Consider the following 21132-nt stretch of genomic DNA (forward strand, 5'->3'; position numbering starts at 1 on the left):
TTTAGAATATTGCATTTTACATTTAGTCTCATCCATTTTATTTTTAATTTATTTCTTCTTCCTGTTTCATTGAGATAAAACTGACATACAGCACTATATAAGTTTAAGATGTACAGCATAATGATTTGACTTACATACATCATGAAATGATTACCAGAGTAAGTTTTGTGAACATCCTTTATCTCATATAGATACAAAATTAAAGAAATAGAAAAAAATTTTTTTCCTTGTTATGAGAACTCTCAGGGTTTACTGTCAGCAACTTTCATATATAACATACAGCAATGTTAATTATATTTATCATGCTGTACATTACATCCCTAGTACTTATTTATCTTATAACTGATGTTTGTACCTTTTTGCTACCTTCATCCAGTTCCCCCTCCCTCCACCCCCTTCCTCTGGTAACCACAAATCTGATCTTTTTTTCTGAGTTTGTTTGTTTGCTTTTGAAGTATAAATGATCTACAATACTATGTTAGTTGCTGGTACATAACATAGTGATTTGATATTTCTATACATTTCAAAATGATCACCACAATAACTCTAGTTACCATCTTTCACCATACAAAGATATTAAATAATTATTAACTGTATTCCCCACCCTGTACATTTCATACCTATGACTTATTTATTTTGTAACTGGAAGTTTGTACCTCTTAGTCTCCCTCATCTAGTTCTCTCCTCCCCCCATCACCCTTCCCTCTGGCAAGGGGGATTTGTTCTTTATATATATGACTCTTTCTCTTTTGTTGTGTTTGTTCATTTGTTTTTTAGATTGTACATATAAGTGAAATCATATAGTAATTGTCTTTCTCTGTTTGACTTATTTCACTTAGCATAATACCCTCTAGTTCCATCCATGTTGTTACAGATGGCAGTTTTGCCATTTTATTTCTATGTGTCTTTGTTCTCTTTGGGTTGATCTTGTTTGGGACTCTCTGTGATTCCTTGATTCTGTGGGTTCTGAATGTCTGTTTACTTTCCCAGGTTAAGGAAGTTTTCAGCTATTATGTCTTCAAATATGTTCTCTGCCCCTTTCTCTCTCTCTTCTCCTTCTGGAACTCCTATAATGCAAAGTTAGTACACTTGATGTTGTCTTAGAGGTCTCTTAAGCTGTCCTCTTTATTTTTTTTAATTCGTTTTTTCTTCTCCTGTTCAGCTTGAATGATTTCTACTACTCTGTCTTCTAGTTCGCTGATCTGTTCCTCTGTATCATCTAGTCTACTGCTGATTCCTTCTGGAGTATTTTTTTTCTTTCAGTTATTGTATTCTTCAACTCCGTTTGGTTCTTTATATTTTCTAATTCTTTGTTGGAAACTTCCAACTTCTCACTGTGCTCATCCATTCTTTTCCTGAGTTCTTTGAGCATTTTTATTATCATTACCTTGAACTCTTTATCAAGTGGATTACTTATCGCCACTTAGTTCTTCTTCTGGGGTTTTATCTCGTTCCTTCATTTGGAACATATTCCACTGTTGCCTCATTTGCCTAATTCTCTGTCTTTATTTCTGTGTATTTGGTAGGTTGGGTATGCTTCCTGATCTTGGAGAAATGACCTTATGTAGAAGACGTCCTATGATGCCCAGCAGCATACTCCCCTCTCATCCCCAGGCCTATCTGCTCTAGGGAGTGCCCTCTAGGTGGACTGCATGGGCCCTTCTGTTTTGTTGGGGTGACTGCTGTGGGCCTCCTGGTGGGTGTGGCTGACCCCTTGTCTGGTTTGGTTGCCATGCCCTGAGCAGGGCCAGGTCCTGACGTGGCTGGCTGCATGGCCTGTGGTGTCCCAGTCCTGATGCTAGATTGCTGGTGGGCAGGGCTGGGTCATGAGGTGCTTGGGCCAGGACTAGTGCTGGCCATTAGTGGGTGGAGCTCGGTCCTGAGGCTGGTGTTGGCCTGTTGGCGGGCAGGGCTGGTTCCTGACATGGTTGGCTGTGAGGTCTGGGATGTCCTGGAGCTGATGCTGGCCTGCTGTTGGTTAGGTCCAGATCCCATGGCTGATAAGCCAGAGGGAGGATTCCAAAATGGCGCTTCTCGTCACCAGTGTCCTTATGGTAGAATGAGCTCCCCAAAATGACTGCTGCCAGCATCTATGTCCCCAGGGTAAGTTCCAGTTGCCTCCTGCCGCTCCAGGAGTCTCTCTAAGATCAGCAAGTGGGTCTGACCAAATCTCCTTTCAAATTACTGCTTCTGCCCTTGATCTCAGAGCATGTGTGATTTGGTGTGCACACTTTTAAGAGTGAAGGCTCTATTTCCCCCAGCCCTCTGTCTATCCTGAATGTAAGCCCAAAGCCTAATGTTTTAGGAGGCTCATTCTCCCGGTGTAGGACCCCCAGGCTGGGGAACCTGACATGGAGCTCAGGCCCCTTGTTCCTTGGGGAGAACCTCTGCAGTTGTAATTATCCTGCTGCTTATGGATCACCCACCCAAGGGTATGTGTCTTGACTGTACCATGTTTCCACCTCTCCTACCCATCTTGTTGGGGTTCCTTCTTTATATTAAGTTGTAGAAGATCATTTCTGCTAGTTCTCATCAATAGTTGCTCTTTAAGTAGTAATTTTGGTGTGCCCACGGGAGGAGGTGAGCTCAAGGTCTTCCTATTCCTCTGTCTTAGCCACTCCCCCTCTATTATCCATTTAAAATACATTCTTATGTAAGGTGTAATTCTTGCAGTATTTCATACTTTTCATTATTATTATATTTGTTATGGTGATCTGGGATCATTGATCTTTGATGTTACTACTATAACTTGCTGAGGGCCTAGATGATGATTAGCATTTTTAGCATAAAGAATTTTTTAATTGAGGTGTGTACATTCGTTTTCTTATACATAATAGTATTGCACATAATAAACTACAGTATAGTGTAAATCTTTAAATCATTTGGACAAATGCCATATAACTTTTATGTGCACTGGGAAACCAAGAAATTTGTGCAACTCACTTTATTGTGATATTCACTGGTCTGGAACCAAATCTACAATATCTTCAAGGTATCCTGTATTGTGTTGACTGTTATAGGTCCTTTGCCTTTCCATATACACTTTAGAATCAGTTTCCTGAGTTCTACAAAATAGTTTTCTGGGATTTTGATTGGGATTGCACTGAAGCTACAGATCAGGTTGGAAGAACTAACATCTTAACAGTATTGTCTCCTTGTCCATGAACATGGACTATATCTCCATTTATTTAGATCTTCTTTGATTTTTTGTCAGCATTTTGTAGTTTTCCACATATAGGTCCTGTATATATTTTATACTTATATCTAGGCATTTAATTTTTGAGGTATATTGTAAAAGCTGTTTTTTAAAATTTCAAATTCCAGCTGTTCCTTGCTCATATAGGAAGCATTTGACTTTTGTATACTAACCTTGTATCCTGCATCCTTGCTATTACACTCACTTTTCCATATTGGGGGGTCAGTTTGGGGAGATTTTCTACATTGAAAATCATGTCATCACAAATAAAGACATTTTTATTTCTTCCTTTCCAAACAGTGTACCTTTTATTTCCTTTTCTTATTACACTAGTGAGGGTTTCTGTACTGTGTGCAATAGGAGTGGTGAGAGAAGACATCCTTTCCTTGATCCCAGTCTTCGGGGGTAGGGCATCTAGTTTCTCATCACTAAATATATTGTGTAATGGTAGCTGTAGGTATTTTGTGGATATTCTTCATCAAACTGAAGAAGTTCTCCTCTACTCAATTTGCTGAGAGCTTTTATCATGAGTAAGTATTGGGTCTTGTCAAATGCTTTTTCTTTTGCATCAGTTCATATGATTATATGATAATTTTTCTTTAGTCTGTTGATGTGGTATATTACATTGATTAATCTTCAAATGTTGAACCCGCCTTGCATACCTGAATAAATCCCACTTGGTTGTTGTGTATAATTTTGTTTATACATCACTGGATTCGACTTGCTAATATTTTGTTGAGGGTTTTTACTTCTGTGTTCATAAGTTACATTGGTCTGTAGTTTTTCTTTCTTGTAATGTGTTTATCTGATTTTGGTATTAGAGTAATGCTGGTCTTATAGAATGAGTTAGGAAGTGTTCCCTGTGCTTCTTTTTTTCTGGAGGAGACTGTGGAAGATTTGGATCATTTCTTCATTAAATATTTGGTAAAATTCACCAGTGAAGCTATCTAGACCTGATGACTTTTTTTGTGGAGGGTTATTCATTATTGATTCAGTTTTGTTAATATATATAGGACTGTTCAGGTTGTCTGTTTTTCCTTGTGTGGATTTTGGTAGTTTGTGTTTTTCAAGGAATTAGTCCATTTCATCAAAATGATCAAGTTTGGGGGCATAGAATTGTTCATAATATTGCTTTATTTTCCTTTAAGTGTCCATGGTATCAATACTTATGACCCCTCTTTCACTTCTGATATTGGTTATTTGTATCTCTCTTTTTTTTTAATTAGCCTAGTTTATCAATTTTACTTTTTTCAAAGAAAGAGTTTTTGGTTTCAGTGGTTTTTCTCCATTTCTCTATTTTCCTGTTTTTAATTTCATTGATTTCTGCTCTGATCTTTGTTACCTTTCCTTCTACCTACTTTGGGCTTAAGTTGTTCTTTTTCTAATTTCCCAAGGTAGAAGCTTAGATTATGGATTCTTAGATCTTTCTTTTTTAATATATGCACTTAATGCTATAAGTGCCCCTTTAAGCACTGCTTTTACTACATTCTGTAAGCCTCACTTGAATTTTAAGATTTGTGTTGTCAATTTTCATGATCTTTTTTCTTCACATATTCTTTATGTATGGCTTCCTGTTGCTGTTTCATAGTCGCATTGGTTTTTTTTTCCTGAGAATATTAGTTTCTTTGAAGTTTTCTTCTTCCTATATTGTCTCTTCCTGCAAGTTCCTTTTATTTGTTTTGGTGCCTGTGTGTGCTTTCATGTACTTTTGTGTATGTATGGTATAAATAAAATTTAAAAATGGAAATAAAAGAATAATATGCTTTAATGAATAGGATGGCATACCATTGTTAATGAGAATTGTTCCGAAGTTTACCTTGTGCTTGCGTAATTATTGTTTCTTTGAAGATGACATTTTCTCTCTGGCTATTCTATCATGGAGTTCAAAAGTTTCACTGTAGAGTATCTAACTGTGGACTTCTCTTTACAGTCGACCATTGAACCATGTGAGGGTTGGGGTGCCGATTCTCTGCAAGTCAAAAATTCACATATAACCTATAGTCAGCCCTCCGTATCCTTGGTTCCTCCATATCCATGATTCAACTAACTCTGTGGAGTATTGCAGTATTTACTATTGAAAAAAATCTGCAGATAAGTGAGCTGTGCAGTTCACAGCCATGTAGTTCAAGGGTCAACTGTATTTATATTGCTTGGTAATGGGTCACCTGTATCTGTTGTGTTTTTCATCAGTTCTGGAATTCCTGGCATTATCTTTTCAAGCATACTTGTTCCATGCTCTGTTCTCCTTACGGGGCTCCATTCTCATTCTGTCATCCATGTTTTTTAACTTCTTTTTTCATATTTTCTTCTTCCTCATCTCTCTGGGCTACATTTTAGGTTATTTCTTCAGATAGGTCTTCCTGTTTGTTCAATTCTCTTAAGCTCTATATAATCTTTTTTAACCCATCTTTATAGTATCTCTCATTTTTTCTGAGCCTCATGTGTCCTCAGTTCATGGTGACCATCATAAGTGGCTCTAGTAAAGCCCTTTCTGTAGTTTATTGTCTTTTATCCTTCATTTCCCACTCCTATTCCTTACTCAGGGCACCATTCAAATGTGTTTAATAATCTATATCTTTTTGTTTGTATATTATTGCAAAATTTGTATTGTTTTATTGTGTTTTACAAAAGTAACAGTTTGTAACAGACTGGAAGTTTAAAAAAAAAAGTCATTCACTATCAACTGTTTGAGGAACATTGCTGAAAAGTGTTCCCCCTTCTGGATTTAGCCAATTGCTTTCTTTTGATATCATTTAACTTGTCCCTCTATCCTTGAATTTCCTGTAAATATGCAGTTAGTGCTAAAAACTTGATTAGATTTGGATTCAGGTTTTTTTGGGTTTTTTGTGGGTTTTTTTGTTTGTTTTTTTGGGCAGGAATATTTTGTATGTGATTCTATGTCTTCCACATTAATTGATGGTGAAATTGGTCACTGGATTTAGATGTGTTGGCCTGATCCCACCATTATAAAGTTCCCCTCAACCTTTCATCTAACAGTTTTAACATCCATTGATAGCCATTGCGTAGTCCATTTATTGTTTTAGGGACTATGAAGAAATGATTTAAAAAATTTTAATATCTTTCTGCATTTATCAACTGGAATTCTTATCTAAAGAATTCTTCCTCATCAACTGTTTTCTTATCCTAAAGTACATTTTGTAAATAAAGGGCAGGATAAATTCATAGTTCTTTTCTCTTAGTATATCAATTTTCAGAGTAAAGGGTTACTGCCCTAGCAACTCTCTAATGAGTGGTGGTTTTTGGTTTTGTTTTTAGTATCATTATGATCTCTTGGTTTGTTTGTCTTTTTTTAATCCATTTGATTTGTGGTCAGTCCTTTGTAGTCTTCATTTATTTGAGGTTCATTTGTCCCATTTAAGCCAGTGATACTTAGCTCCTGTGTCCTTTTTATATTGTCCCATTAGTCATTGATAGATTCCTTCAAGGTGTCTCAGGCTTATTTGATGGAGCTCCTGCCACAGATCAGAGGTTCTTCTACTTTATTCATAAAACTAACTTTTAGTTTTCTTGTACCTCTCTCATATGCTTGTTTTCTATTTCTTTAATTTCTGCTGTTAGCTTATTTGTTTTCATTCTTTTTTTTCTAGTATAAGCATTTAAGTCTCTAGGTATCTGTCTTTAAGTATTCACTTTTGCTGAATTTCGCAAGTTTTTACATGCAGTATTTTTATTTGTGTGTAGTATATTTTATATTATTTGATACGTGGTACTTACAACTATTTATAGCTTTCAACTATGCATTCTTTGACCCATGAGTTATTTAGATAAGTGTTTTAAATTTTAAATAGTTTATGTATGCATGTTATGTTGTTAGAGTTTGTTTTCATGTCATTTTTGTATATATAGAGGAATTTCCCCAACTAAATTACAGATTCTTCAAAGCAATACTCTTAAATTTTATTTGTGTCTATTCCCTGGCTCTGTTTCTTGGCATGCAGTACATGGTATAATATTTAGATGTCAGAGAATTAAATGAACTATCATACTTCATATTTTCTAGGCACACAAGAATTAAATTCTGAGTAAGTCTACAAGTAGGATGGACAGTTATTTTAAAGCAGCAGTCAGTGACTTGGATAAACTCCTCGATGATTTTGAACAGAATCCAGGTTTGTCAGTTTTTCATTTTTACCATTAATGTAATTTTAAAATGTCCGTAATTAGTACTCTTAGCAAAACTTGGTTTCAATTTTGGTCACATGGTTATCTTCTGTAAAACATTCACTTATTATAACGAATTAGTGTATTCTTATACTGAATAGAACCAATAGCCAGAAATAGAAGTAAGAAAGGTAGAAGTTTCTCTCCAGATACACGTTTAGGTAAAAGAAAGACCTTTAAAAACAACATACGAACCAGCTGAAAGCAACCTGAAAGTTCTATATTAATTGGTATTTCATTACTATGAAAGATAGTATTTTCCTCATCTTAGGATGAAGACTAGGAAACTGGAGGGCAGAACAAAGAAGTTAGATTCTTTTTCAGCTCTTCCTTCGTCTGGTTTTTATAGTGCAACTGAGTTATTTTGAGTAGAATTTCTATCATATTATGACATCTACATTAAAAAGTAAAAACCCCAAGTAGTTTAAATCCAAGTGAAAATAATTTTGGAGGTTATTACTATTTTGCAGGAGAGTAATATATTTCTGGTCTAAAAAAAAGTTTAGAAGTCGTAGAAACCATAACGTCTTTGTAATAATTTTGATTTGGGTCTCCTGACTAACATTATATTTCTATTTTAATTAGATGAACAAGATTATCTCCAAGATGCACAAAATTCATATGAGTCTAACCACTATTCAGTCTCTTCAGAGTTGGCTTCCTCACAGCTAACTTCACTGCTACCAAAGGATCAACAATGCATTAATTGTTGTGCCTCATCAGAAACAGGCTATGAAACAAATCAAATTGCCCTGAATGAAAAAACACTTGAGGGACAAACTTCTATACAAAATGAAAAAAATGTAACAGGACTTGATCTCCTTTCTTCTGTGGATGGTGGCACTTCAGATGAAATCCAGCCTCTATATATGGGACGATGTAGTAAACCTGTCTGTGATCTGATAAGTGACATGGGTAACTTAGTTCATGTAACTAATAGTGAAGAAGATATTAAAAAATTATTGCCAGATGATTTTAAGTCTAGTGCAGATTCCTTGATTGGATTGGATTTATCTTCAGTGTCAGAAACTTTCTGTATTTCTTCAACAGACCATGGTAATAATACAGTCAGAGAGGAACAGAATGATGTCAGTTCTGAATTACAAAACAGAGAAATCAGTGGAACTAAAGAATTTGGTATAAAAGTAGATACGGCACTTTCAGATTCGTGTAATTACAGCGGAAAAGAAAATTTAGAGGATAAAAAGATCTCTAATCAGTTAGAACCAGTTGTTGATTTCAACATGCCATCTGCTTTGACTCAACAAAGTTCCAAAATGTTTGATGCCAAAGACCACCTACAGGACAAGAACCAGCCATGTGAATTAGTAAAAGCTGATGGCTGTTTGGTAAAAGAGGAGGTAGATGTGCCAGTCATAGCTGCCCCAGAATGTTTAAAAGAAGGAGGCAGCACAAGTGCTTTGTCTTGCAGTCTTCCAAAAAATGGAGGTTTATGCTTAAATGATTCAAATTTAAGAGATGAAAATTTCAAGTTACCTGACTTTTCCTTTCAGGAAGATAGGACTGCTATATTTATAAAACAATCTGCAAAAGAAGACTCAAGAAATTTAGGTCTTAAAGATAATAAGGGTGAAATCCAAGATTCTGCTTCAACTTTACATGTTTCAAGTGAAAATACATATTCCTCATTGTCCTGTCTTCCAGTACCTGGGTCTTTGTGTGGATCATTAATTGAAGATAAAGCTCATGGTGATTGTTTACCCCAGCATGAATATAAAGATAATATAAAAGATGCAGTGACTGTGCATGAAGAAATACAGAAGAATATGACTTCAGGTGGGGAACCTTTGAAGGAGAATGATCTTTTGAAACAGGAAAAATGTAAAAACATACCTCATCAGCCATTAATTGAAAAGATGGGAGATAGAAAGGCAGATTCTAACCAGATGGTAGTTAGGGTTGAGTCTTTGGATTACCCTGATAACACCAGTTCTTCTACAGCTGCAGAATCTCAAATAGAGCTTTCTGGTGCTAATGCCCCAGAATCTCCTGATTGTTGTGAAGGTTTCACTTTTTCAAGCAATGATATCAGTGGACAAGATTTGGATTACTTTAATATTGATGAAGGCATGAAAAGTGGTGCACCAGTTAGTGATGCTGAACTTGATGCCTTTCTAACTGAACAGTATCTTCAGCCTAGTAACATAAAACCATTTGAAGAAAATGTAACTGACTCAAAATCTCAGATGAATCAGATAGATATGAAAGGCCCAGATGATGGAAATGTCGACAATATATATTTCAATGCTGAAGCAGGAGCTACTGGGGAAAGTCCTGGTATTAATATGATTTGCGAAACGGTTGATAAACAGAATACAACAGAAAATGGTAGCCTTTCTTTAGGGGAAAAAAGTGCAATTCCAGTTGAACAAGTGTTATCTAGCAGTAAGTCTGAGATTACAAATGAATTATCAGTCTCTGATAGTAACAGTCAATCTGTTCATGTCGGAGGCGCCAGACCTAAGCAACTGTTTAGTGTTCCATCAAGAACAAGGAGTTCAAAGGAACCAAATAAGCTGGATGTTCCAAATATGCCTGAAAGTGAACCCAGAATAGCAAATACCATTGTTCCAACCACCTGTGCTACAGATTCTGTGACTGATCCTCAGGTTAGCTTCAATTCTAATTACATTGATATAGAAAGTAATTTTGAAGGTGGATCCAGTTTTGTAACTGCAAATGAAGAATCTCTGCCTGCAAACACTTGCAAAGAAGGCCTTGTTTTGGGCCAGAAACAACCTACTTGGGTTCCTGATTCAGAAGCTCCAAATTGTATGAACTGCCAAGTCAAATTTACTTTTACGAAACGGCGACATCACTGCAGAGCATGTGGAAAAGTAAGCTATAAAAATCTTTGTCTTTTATTCTTTTGGGACATTTTAAATGAAATTTAATGTGACAAAAAAGCTGATAAAGAGATGATTACAAGATTCAGTTAGTTTAAAATCATCGTTTTTCACCTACGTGGAAGTGTATAAAGCACTGTCATTTTACAGATTGCTTGAGGTTTGAATAAATGTCACATTGTCATGGGTATTACATACTGGGAAATGAGGAACACTAATTTTTGTGAAATCTAAGAATACGTTTCATTCTGTCTCTAACATGAACACGTCAGATGCACGGAATTCAGTCAGCTTCCAGTTTATCCTTGAATACTTAATTTCAAGACTACTCTGCAGCTAGTGTTATGCTCGATACTTGAGATAAACACTGAGAAAAAAAGCAGACTGGCTTGCACAAGGTTCAGAACGCTGAAGCTGTGACCTCATTTGTGTTCTGACTATCTTAATAGTCTACGGACTCAAGAGTTGCCTCTAGAAATAACATTGCATTTTTTTCAGCATTTTCCAGTAATATGTTAGTCTCAGATCAACCCTACTCTCTTTTAGAAAAATAACATTCTACTTGTTTTTCTTTTTTTTTTAATTGAGTATAGTTGATTTACAATATTATGAAAGTTTCAGGTATCGAACATAGTGGTTCACACTTTTTAAAGATTATACTCCATTTGTAGTTCTTATAAAATACTGGCTATATTCCCTGTGCTGTAGAATGTATCCTTGTAGCTTATTTATTTTATATTTAGTAGTTTGTACCTTTTAATCCTCTACCCCTATCTTGCCCTTCCCCACTTTCCTCCTCCCGATGGTAACCACTAGTTTGTTCTCTATATCTGTGAGTCTGTTTCCCCTTTGAATAACATTCTCCTTTTAAAAGTTGTAAAGGAGGGGGACTTCCCTGGTGGTCCAGTGGTTAAGACTTTGTGCCCCCACTGCAGGGGGCACAGGTTCGATCCCTGGTCGGGGAACTAATAAGATCCCGCATGCAGCGTAGCGCGGCCAAAAAGTTAAAAAAAAAAAAAAAAAAAGTTGTAAAGGACCACAGAAAGCTTTTTAAGTTATGAACTTATTCATTAAGAAAGTTTTTATTCCCTTCCAATTAACATAATTGATTTAAAGGAATTCTCATCAGAGATACAATTTTAAATTACAGAAACCTCATTTAAGTAAAATAATAAAAATAAAAAGAATCATTTAATAATTACCTATGATTATGGTGATTAGAAAACTTGTTTATGTAATCAGAAAAATGGTTTTTGGTTAGAGTTCGGGTCTCTCCTCCCCCTGCCTCCAGTTGGTATAAACATGCTTGAAACAAAATCAAATTTGATATTTTGTCCTTTGTAGGTATTTTGCGGTGTCTGTTGTAATAGGAAGTGTAAATTGCAGTATCTAGAAAAGGAAGCAAGAGTATGTGTAGTCTGCTATGAGACTATTAGTAAAGGTGAGTATTACCCTGACATATCTTCTTCCAGTAATTGAATATATCTTAAAAACAACTGGATTGTGACAAAGATAAACTTCTTTATTTTCTTAAGGCAGGGACCTAGTGTTGACTTATCTGGCTTAGGTGGGACATCCCAAGGCTTGGTTTCTCTTCTTTTTGTTCTACTCTCACAATTATTACTACCAGTGTGGAAAGGAAGCGTTCAGTTTCTGGAGTGGCAGTTCATTAACTTTTAACAGGTACCAAGTCCCTAAATGCTGCATTTCATCTGCCTATTTGTTTTTGTCACCATCATTGTCATCCTCATCATCTTAATCTAAACATTTATAGAATATCTACCAATAAATAGTATATAGTCTTACATATTAATAGCATAAGGCAAGATAATAGTTCCCACCTTATAGAAAATTACAACCTAAAGTGGGAATAAAAGATAAAGTATAATATTTATAATTTTTATATAAATTCATAGGACTGTCACACTATTTGCACATTTTTGTCTTTTATATATTTTTTTCCCTTCTCAGTTTTAGAATTTTGTTTGTGTTTCCCATTGTTTCTCTGGCTCCCTAGCTAGCTTACTGTTATCAGCAATAATCTTACTTGACTTCTCACAGTTTTGTGTGTGTGTGTGTGTTTTTCTTCAAATACACGTTTGTTCTTTTGAGTACTTCTTGGCATTTTCAAAGATTTGTTGACAGTTTAATTCCCAGCAAATATTACTTGGGACTTTTAAGACCAGGCCTGTGCGCTAGCCCAGGTGCTGCTTCCTGTTAGCCAGGAGAATAAATACCTGATAATAATTTGTTTTTCTCTTTTGAATGAAGATAAATTTTTTCAGCAATTCTTCAAAAAGCTCTGATGTGAGTCTGTTAGCCTGAGGTAAGCTGCTTTACTCCCTGCTGTTGACCTCTGCTCTGGAAGATAATAGAGTGTAAATCTTCTTGTATTTCCATATTGCCACCAGTGTTTATGAAGAATTTAAGTGCTTGTAGTTGTTTTGTTTTTTGCTTATGCTGTTTCAGTAGCCTTTAAGACTACTGCTGGTGCCGTTAGCCAAGCAACCTGCTAGAGTTAAGAAATCTTAGAGCAAGCTCCCACATAATTATCTCTCCCCATTTAAAAAATAAAACAGCCATGAAGATTTGAAACATTATTTGAGTTGACAGGTCAGATTTTTAGGTGAACATTAAAACATATTGACCATAAGGATCCAGGAGAGGAGAAGATTTAGTCACTGAAGAGACTTAGTAGGATAGTGAGATCAAGCATTGGTTTATCAAAGAAAATATTTGGAATGGATTTATTTAGTTATCTGTTTTATTTATTCTGTTTTGATATCTTATAGCATGTAATTTCATTTATGGCTCTGTTTATCATTAATTTATACACCACAGGAAAACGTAAATAAAAGTTATTTTAACTCCAACTTTAGGGTTGAAAACAGTAGACATGATCATTTAAAATAATGTTACTAATAAGAGGAGAAAGATGGCTCAAGGGTTATAAGACAAATTCCACAAAGAAGAAAAGATAGTTTCATCAGAGATTGTGGATAATGAGGAAGTTGTGCTGAGACTGTATAAGTTTTAAAGAAGCATGCATGTGAGTGCCATTACATAAACTTAGAGGAAGTTGGAAATTACTTTGAAACTCAAAGTACTGTGTTTGGATTTTACTTGGTTAGCGGAAGCCATTGCATGAGGGTGCTAATTCATTGGCACTTGAGGAAAGTTACTGTAATAGTGGCAGCATTTATAGCAGATCAGTTTGGAGAAGTGCTGAAGGGAGAGGTACCAGTGCTGTTCCGTGTTATTTGGATGAAAAAATCATTCAGCAGTATTCAGGCAGTGTTCTGTGCTTTGCAGCTCCAGCTGAGAACAAAATATATTCCCTGTTCTTATGGCGCTTTTGATCTCATGGACCTTATGAATGTGAGGAGATGTGGACAGAAAGCAAAGAGAATATCAGATGGTGATAATATTCTAAATGAAAATAAAAGAGTATAAGAGGGACAGATAGTAACAGACTGGTGGCAAGAGGTAGAAATTTTAAATGGTGGTCAGAATAAGGGTTTATGATAGTATGATGTGTAAGCAGAGACCTGAAGGAAGTGAGAGAATAAAGCCACGTGGAAGAACTTTCCAGGCAGAAAGAATAGTAAGAGCAAAGACCTGAAGCTAGAACAGTGCTTGCTTCCCTTGTTGAAGAACAAGGAGGGCTCAATGGCTGGATTCTAATGAGCAAATAGGATTTTAGTGAGAAATGATGTCAGACAGCTAACTGGGAAAGCAGAGGAGGTAGAAATGCAGACTATATAGGGTCTTGTGGGCCATTGTAACTACTTAAATTTTCATTCTACTTCGGAAGCCATTAAAAGATTTTAAACAGAAGAATGATGTGATATGATTTATGTCTTAGAAGAATCACTAGGAACTATATTGGAAATAGACTATAGGAGTACAAGGGCAAAATCAGATGGTCATATTAAATAACAATGATTTTCTTTAGTAGATATCAAACATATGCCAAAATTATATTGAAATAACTAATTGGTAGCTTATACTGAAGTGGAGTACTGCCAACTAAAAGTAAGGATATTATCTTTGCCAAGTGCCACTTCTTAGTTAGCCATTAATTTCTTTCTCCTTACAATTTGAAAAATAGAATATTTATCATGATTTACTTTGAAGGTCAAAAACACCTGAGATCAAGCTTTTTTTCCCTTTATAGCTCAGGCATTTGAAAGGATGATGAGTCCAACTGGTTCTAATCTTAAATCTAATCATTCTGATGACTGTGCCACCATCCAGCCTCTTCAGGAGACTCAAACATCCAGTATATCTTCACCTACAACTTTACCAATCTCAGCACTTAAACAGCCAAGTGTTGAAGGTAACTTGAAGAAAATGTTGTGTCTAATATTAAAGATAAATGATCAAAGTAGAAGTTTTCTAGTATTGACAGGATCTAGTGAGAAAAGAGAAACCAGACTAGCTACTAGAAGGAATTTAATACAGGGAACTGGTTATACATGTACGTTAGAAGGGTAGAAGAACAAAAAGGGCATGCTCAAGTGACTCAGAGATTAGTAAGTACAGGAAGCAACCACCATCCCTAGGGTTGGGAGAATGCAAAGGGAGAGGCACTATTACTAGAACCCCGTGCAGGAACACCAAGAGATGCTTGGTTCTCAGACCTAGTATTCAGGGATTAGGGTACCATGTCACATGACTGGTACTGTGACTTCTAGAGGAACACCAAGTGGCAAGTGCTGGGACCATCAAGGAGCCTAACAGGGTTGGTGTTCAGATAACAGAAGGAGTGTCCCAGGCTTGATGTAAGGAGTACTGAAGATCACAGGACATGTGGTGCCGCTGCTGCGTAAGTCCTGGCAGGAACTAGAAACAGATTTCCTTCTGTTCCCACCTTCCAGTCTCCAACCAGAGCCTGTCATTGCTGGAACATGACCAGAACCAACTAGCAAGGGGGTCTGGGAGTTGCACTTTCCAGACTTCCAGCCTGGCATCAAAGAGCACCATGTGGAAGGGTGGGCTTGGGTTTGAGAGACAATAGGTAAATAACTGGCATGTCTCCCTTTCCTTAAAAATCTATTTTTAAATGTATATTTTACCACAATAAAAAATGTTTCTTAAATCTTTTAACAAACTTCTAAAGATTTAAAAAATCTTTGGGCTCTCTGTTTTTTTACAGCCTATTGTAGTTTAGGATCTTGAGTAAAGCCTGTGTAGACTTTTTATTTTTCTTTTTAATGTTTAAAATTGAAGTATAGTTGATTTACAATGTTGTGTTAGTTTCAGGTGTACAGCTCAGTGATTCAGTTATACATATACATATATATATATATTCTTTTTCAGATTCTTTTCCCATATAGGTTATTACAAGATATTGAGGATAGTTCCCTGTGCTATTCAGTAAGCCTGTGTACACTCTTAAAAATAAACTATTAGTCTGTAACATGCTAGAAAATAACTGTAATTGTCAGTTAGAGACAAATTCAAGTATTTCTGTCAACTATTTTTGATCTCAATTATTTCTCACTTAATAGCTATTTTCTGTTTCTCATTATGACTTAAATAATGAGTTTCAGCATATATGATTATATATTATACCTCTAAAGATGAATGAATCTGCTTTTAAAAATATTTATTCTCTTATATTGACTTTTTAAGTCATTAAATTATAAAGTATTGCAAATACAAGAAAGATAACCTTATTTAATATGTCCACCCATGTTGCAAAAATTATACATATATGATTCCAATTTTTTCAGTGTTATCTGTATTATGATATGGAAGGTAGATGTTGGTCCTTTTGATGTTTATATGTTCTAAAATCATCTGGCAGGAATTTTCATAACCTTCCTCCGTGGATGCTTTTTAATAAAAGAGAACAAATATTTATGCTGACATCTAGTTATTTCCTCCAAATTTGAAAGGAAAATATTAATAAATTTCAATATCAACATTATAAGAACAAAGCATGTTATGCTTCTCTTGTTAAGTAAGTTAAAAGTAGGAAACAACCTCTGATGCACAAGTGATTCTGTTTCTTTCTTTAGACTTTTTATGCTTCTTTCTCTTGTTCTTCATACTTTTTTCCCTTTGCTTGTCTACCATGCTCTGTTCTGTTCCATTTTCCCTCCCTGTGCCTTAGTCCCTAAATTTTATTCCACACTCACAAAGTTAGCCTTAATAATATAGGCTTTACATCTGCTTTCAATGTCTTTAAGGTATAACCTCTCCTGTCCACTCTTTTTCTGAGTACGGGATTCCTAGGGCCAGCCCTGCCTTTGTATGAATTAGAAAAAAACTTCTACTCTGGGTAGATGAATCGCAAAAGGCCATTTCTCTAGGCCTTGAAACCCTGAGAATGCAGGGCTTGCCAATGGTTAGCAAAAAGCTTTTGAAAATGTTTCCTGACCCATTTAGTATTAAATCATTGCAATATTATCAAATTAAAATGCTTTACTTTTTAAACTGATTCTAGGATTATGCTCCAAAGAACAGAAGAGAGTATGGTTTGCAGATGGTATATTGCCCAATGGCGAAGTTGCAGATACAACAAAATTATCATCTGGAAGTAAAAGATGTTCTGAAGACTTTAGTCCTCTCTTACCTGATGTGCCACTGGTAAGGAATCTAAAGAATGACTTGTTAATTTAATAAAATTTTATTTTGTAAGTAATTCCTTGTGTGATTTTTTAGAGTACTTTTTTTTTAAAATGCTTTGAGCTTCATAAAATGAGAAACATATGATGTATGAATATATTTTAGATTTTACCTTTTTTTACCGTCAGTTTAAGGCAGTGATTCTTAAACTTTTTGATCTAAGGACCCTTTATGCTCTTAAAAGTTATTGAGAACCCCAAAGAAGTATAGGTTATGTGGGTTATGTTTATTGATAATTACTGATATAAAATTGACAAACATTTAAAAAATTAATTAAAAATAAACTCATTAAATTAATAGAAATAATATTTTTAATGAAAAGTTTTTGAAACAAAAGTTTAGTGCGAGGAATAACATTGTTTTACATTTTTGTGAATTTCTTTAACGTCTGGCTTAATAGAAGATAGATTCTCACATCTACTTCTAAAGTCAGTCTGTTGTGATATGTTTTAGTTAAATTATATGAAGAAAATCCTAGGACCTCACTGACTTCCTGAAAGGGTCTTGGGGACCCCAGAGATCCCTGGACCAGATTTTGAGAACCACTGGTATGGGGAAATAGAACTGAGATTTAGTAAGTTAATTTAGACTAATTTGTTTAATGATTTTCAAATATTCAGTAAAGTACCTGATGGTAGTATTTATGTTTATACAAATGTGCTCGGTGTTAAATAGAAGATACATAATATAGAATCCCAGCCCACTAATAACTCTCATTGTAAAGTAGCAAAATACTCATAAAAGCAAGTATTAACACATGAAGTAGGAATGCTTTTTTATTCATTAAACAAATATGTATTGAGCATCTCCTCTGAGCCAGTTTCCTGGTTTATCTTGGGTAAAGATACATCAGACAAGATGGATATGTATCCTGCTCTCTTCAAGTTCACGTAGCATATACTTATGTTGTTTGTCAGTAAGAGTTCATGAGCTAGGTTTTACAAGTAGCTCTAATTACCAGAAGTATGTTTCTTAGCTAGCACCTACCCTCAATCAATATTTTAACAAAATGGAATTTCTATAGAGGCTAGTATTACTTGAGTTCATAAACAATTCTCTATTGACTTAGGTTTGGCCTGTCCAAAAAGAAAGGGGCTTACTTGAAGCAGACTTGAGGTGTAGTTTATTCTAGGTGGTTACTGTTGTGGAGTATGTCTACCATTTTGCTTCCTAACCACTCCCCTCCCTGCCTTCTCCCTTTTTCCTCTCCCTTGCCACCCCCCAGCCAGGCTTTTTTGTCTATTAGGAGGAGTGCCTTGAGTTGAACTAAGTGTGCTCACTTTGTGGTATGGTATAGGATCCTGAAGTTCTCCTTGCCTCCTTTTTCCAGTCTATAAAATTAGTCATAAATACCTACCTGAGCATAGAGTAAAGCTCAACCTGTGCTCTTGAATTTAAAGAACCAAAATGGTACCATTTCTTGGGAAATTTGGCTTCTGAAGAAAGAAACTATGAACTGATTTGGGTTTTTGTTTTCCATATTTTACAGATGATAAACACAGTGGATCATGCCAGTTCTACTACAGTGGAAAAACCAAACAGTGAGGCAGGCGATATAAAAAATGAGATAATTCGAAGTCCTATTTCTCAGGTTCCATCTGTGGAAAAACTGCCTACAAACACAGGGACTGAGGAGTTGCCTACTTCTGGCACTTTTACACTAGATGATGATGTTTTTGCAGAAATTGAGGACCTATCAAGTCCTACTGGAGTCTTGGTTAACAGTAATTTACCTGTTGCTAGTATTTCAGATTATAGGTTATTGTGTGGTATTGACAAGAATGTTTGCAATAAGATTAGTCTTCTACCTGATGATGAGGACAGCTTGCCTCCTCTTCTGGTTGCATCTGGAGAAAAGGGATCAGGTAGGATAGCAGTTATTTAAATTTAAAAAGGAGTTTTTTTTTTTTTTTTTAAAGAAGAATATATTGATGAATTTTGTCTGTGATATATAAAATGTATTTTTTAAAATTTAGACAGTGTGGTTGAAATATGTACGATGGCATGGAACTCTAGTTTACAAAAAGTCTTACTGTATAAAAACAAATTCTAAAAAGATCTGACCTTTTGAGTTGATTTGAATGTGATTCACTTATCTCATCTGGGTCCCTAATTTAAAATAAGGCAAAAGTCCAGTACAACAGGGAAATTCATAGACTTTTAGTCCTGTATTAGTTTTGACTCCATATCATTTTTTTTTTTTAAGGAACATAGTGCCTAAAGAAAAGAATATTGGATTGGATGACAAAGCTAGGAATTTTAGTTCCTCATCTGCTACTTAATACACGTATGATTTGAAGCATGCAATTTAATCTCTTGGGCCTCAGTTTCCTTTGTAAAAGAAGAGAACTTAGGTGGTCTTTAAGGTCCTTCCTAATCTGGAGATTCTGTGGCTATCTCCCACCTTGGAGTAGTTCCCTAGGGATATATCCTTGTTACCCCAGGCATTATGCTGAATCTTACATGAAGTGATTATGTTCTGTGCATGATAATGTCGGGGAATGAAGCCTAGGATCTCCGTTCTGAAAGTAGGAGCCATTTCATGATCCTATTGATAGTGGCAAAAATATCTTAAGCCCTGTTCTTTGCATGCCATGTATATTTTCCTGTTGGTTGTCAAGTTCTTTTTTCACCACTTGTCACTGACATAAGGCATATGGCGGCAAGCCATATGTACAAGCATGTATAACTTGGGTCTAGACTACTTTCACAGCTGTAAATTTCAGAATTTATAATTGGAGTGGCTGGCAGATAGGAGTCCACTTTACAAAAACATTTGTTTTAAAACTTTAAAGGTACTAAAATTGTATCAATATGCTGTTTAATCAACATATTTGTGCATAGACTATATATAATATAATTGATCAGGATTTATATGTATTATAATATTAATATCTTTACATAAATTGAAAAGTAAAAATTAGAATATAACAGTTGTCCAGGTGTTGATTGATTTTATAAAATGTGGTTTTTTTTGCTTTTAAATGTGATTAAGCCATTGGTGGATTTATAAATCTGTTTTTTTCATTATAGGCATATTTAACAGGAAGACATGTTTATTCTAATTAATATATTATTTTCATGTTCTAGTGCCTGTAATAGAAGAACACCCATCTCACGAGCAGATCATTTTGCTTCTTGAAGGCGAAGGTTTTTGTCCTGTTACGTTTGTCCTAAATGCTAATCTACTTGTGAATGTCAAGTTAGCATTTTGTAAGTAATGATCCATCTTTCTTTGCCTAATTGGTAAGCAGGATTTCTGAATAATTAATCCCATTGTCTGGTTAAATTTAGACTGGCAATGGTGAAAAATAAGCAGTATTGGATATTGGTTTTTGTAGCCAAATATTAATATAAATAAATTTTGCAGTTTTATATGCAGTGGGACTTGAAGTAATAGCTTAAAGATTTTTACTAGTGTCCTTCATTCAGTCCTAGGTTAAGGCCATGGGCTTATAACAAGCTGTATTTTGATGCTCATGATACAGCTGACCATATATATATATTTTTTGAATTTTGGAATTTTATTTAATTTATTTTTTTATACAGCAGGTTCTTATTAGTTATCCATTTTATACATATTAGTATATATATGTCAATCCCAATCTCTCCAGCTGACTATATTTCATATAGCTTTTAGGTAAATTGAAATTTGCTAATTGAGATAAGCAAGAATCCTGATTTAGTAACAATAAAGACAGTTTTAAAGTAGATGACACTAGACTTAATTAAAAGTAAGGAAGTAAATATTTCTCAGTAATAAATAGTCCTCAATACTCAATAATGCATCTCTTAGCTTTTCATTCTCTTTGAAACTAACCTGATTCTTACCCACTACATTTCAGCTTGTTAGTGCATCTTTTATTTTATTGTTGTTTATTTATTTTTTATTTTATTTTTTGCGGTATGCGGGCCTCTCACTGTTGTGGCCTCTCCCGTTGCGGAGCACAGGCTCCGGATGCGCAGGCTCAGCTGCCATGGCTCACGGGCCCAGCCGCTCCGCGGCATGTGGGATCTTCCCGGACCGGGGCATGAACCCGTGTCCCCTGCATCGGCAGGCGGACTCTCAACCACTGTGCCACCAGGGAAGCCCTATTGTTGTTTATTAATTGACTCCATCAGATAATTTTTCATCCTTTCTCTTTTTTATATTAATCTCATACAATTCAATTTAAAGTTTTTGTGAGGGGAATGTTGGGAAACTAAGGAGTTTAAAAAGTTGTGCTTCATGCAAAGGACAATTATATTTAA

The 21132-nt window shown here is 35.3% G+C and overlaps 1 protein-coding gene across 6 annotated transcripts in view; it reads left to right on the forward strand.

The window, feature by feature from the left end:
* ZFYVE16 (zinc finger FYVE-type containing 16) overlaps positions 1-21132 on the forward strand; it is a 56636-nt gene that overhangs the window by 8885 nt on the left and 26619 nt on the right. For 5 of the 6 annotated variants that reach the window (XM_067731113.1, XM_067731116.1, XM_067731115.1 and 2 more), the window contains exons 2-8: positions 7218-7326; positions 7964-10236; positions 11590-11686; positions 14423-14584; positions 16700-16842; positions 18371-18746; positions 19972-20094. In XM_067731113.1, the coding sequence (XP_067587214.1) occupies positions 7257-7326; positions 7964-10236; positions 11590-11686; positions 14423-14584; positions 16700-16842; positions 18371-18746; positions 19972-20094 (3244 nt within the window). In that variant the 5' untranslated portion in view covers positions 7218-7256. The remainder of the gene's footprint in view (positions 1-7217; positions 7327-7963; positions 10237-11589; positions 11687-14422; positions 14585-16699; positions 16843-18370; positions 18747-19971; positions 20095-21132) is intronic. The other variant, XM_067731119.1, reaches the window with a different exon arrangement.

Source organism: Pseudorca crassidens, chromosome 3, assembly GCF_039906515.1.
Source record: "Pseudorca crassidens isolate mPseCra1 chromosome 3, mPseCra1.hap1, whole genome shotgun sequence".
Taxonomy (NCBI): Eukaryota; Metazoa; Chordata; class Mammalia; order Artiodactyla; family Delphinidae; genus Pseudorca; species Pseudorca crassidens.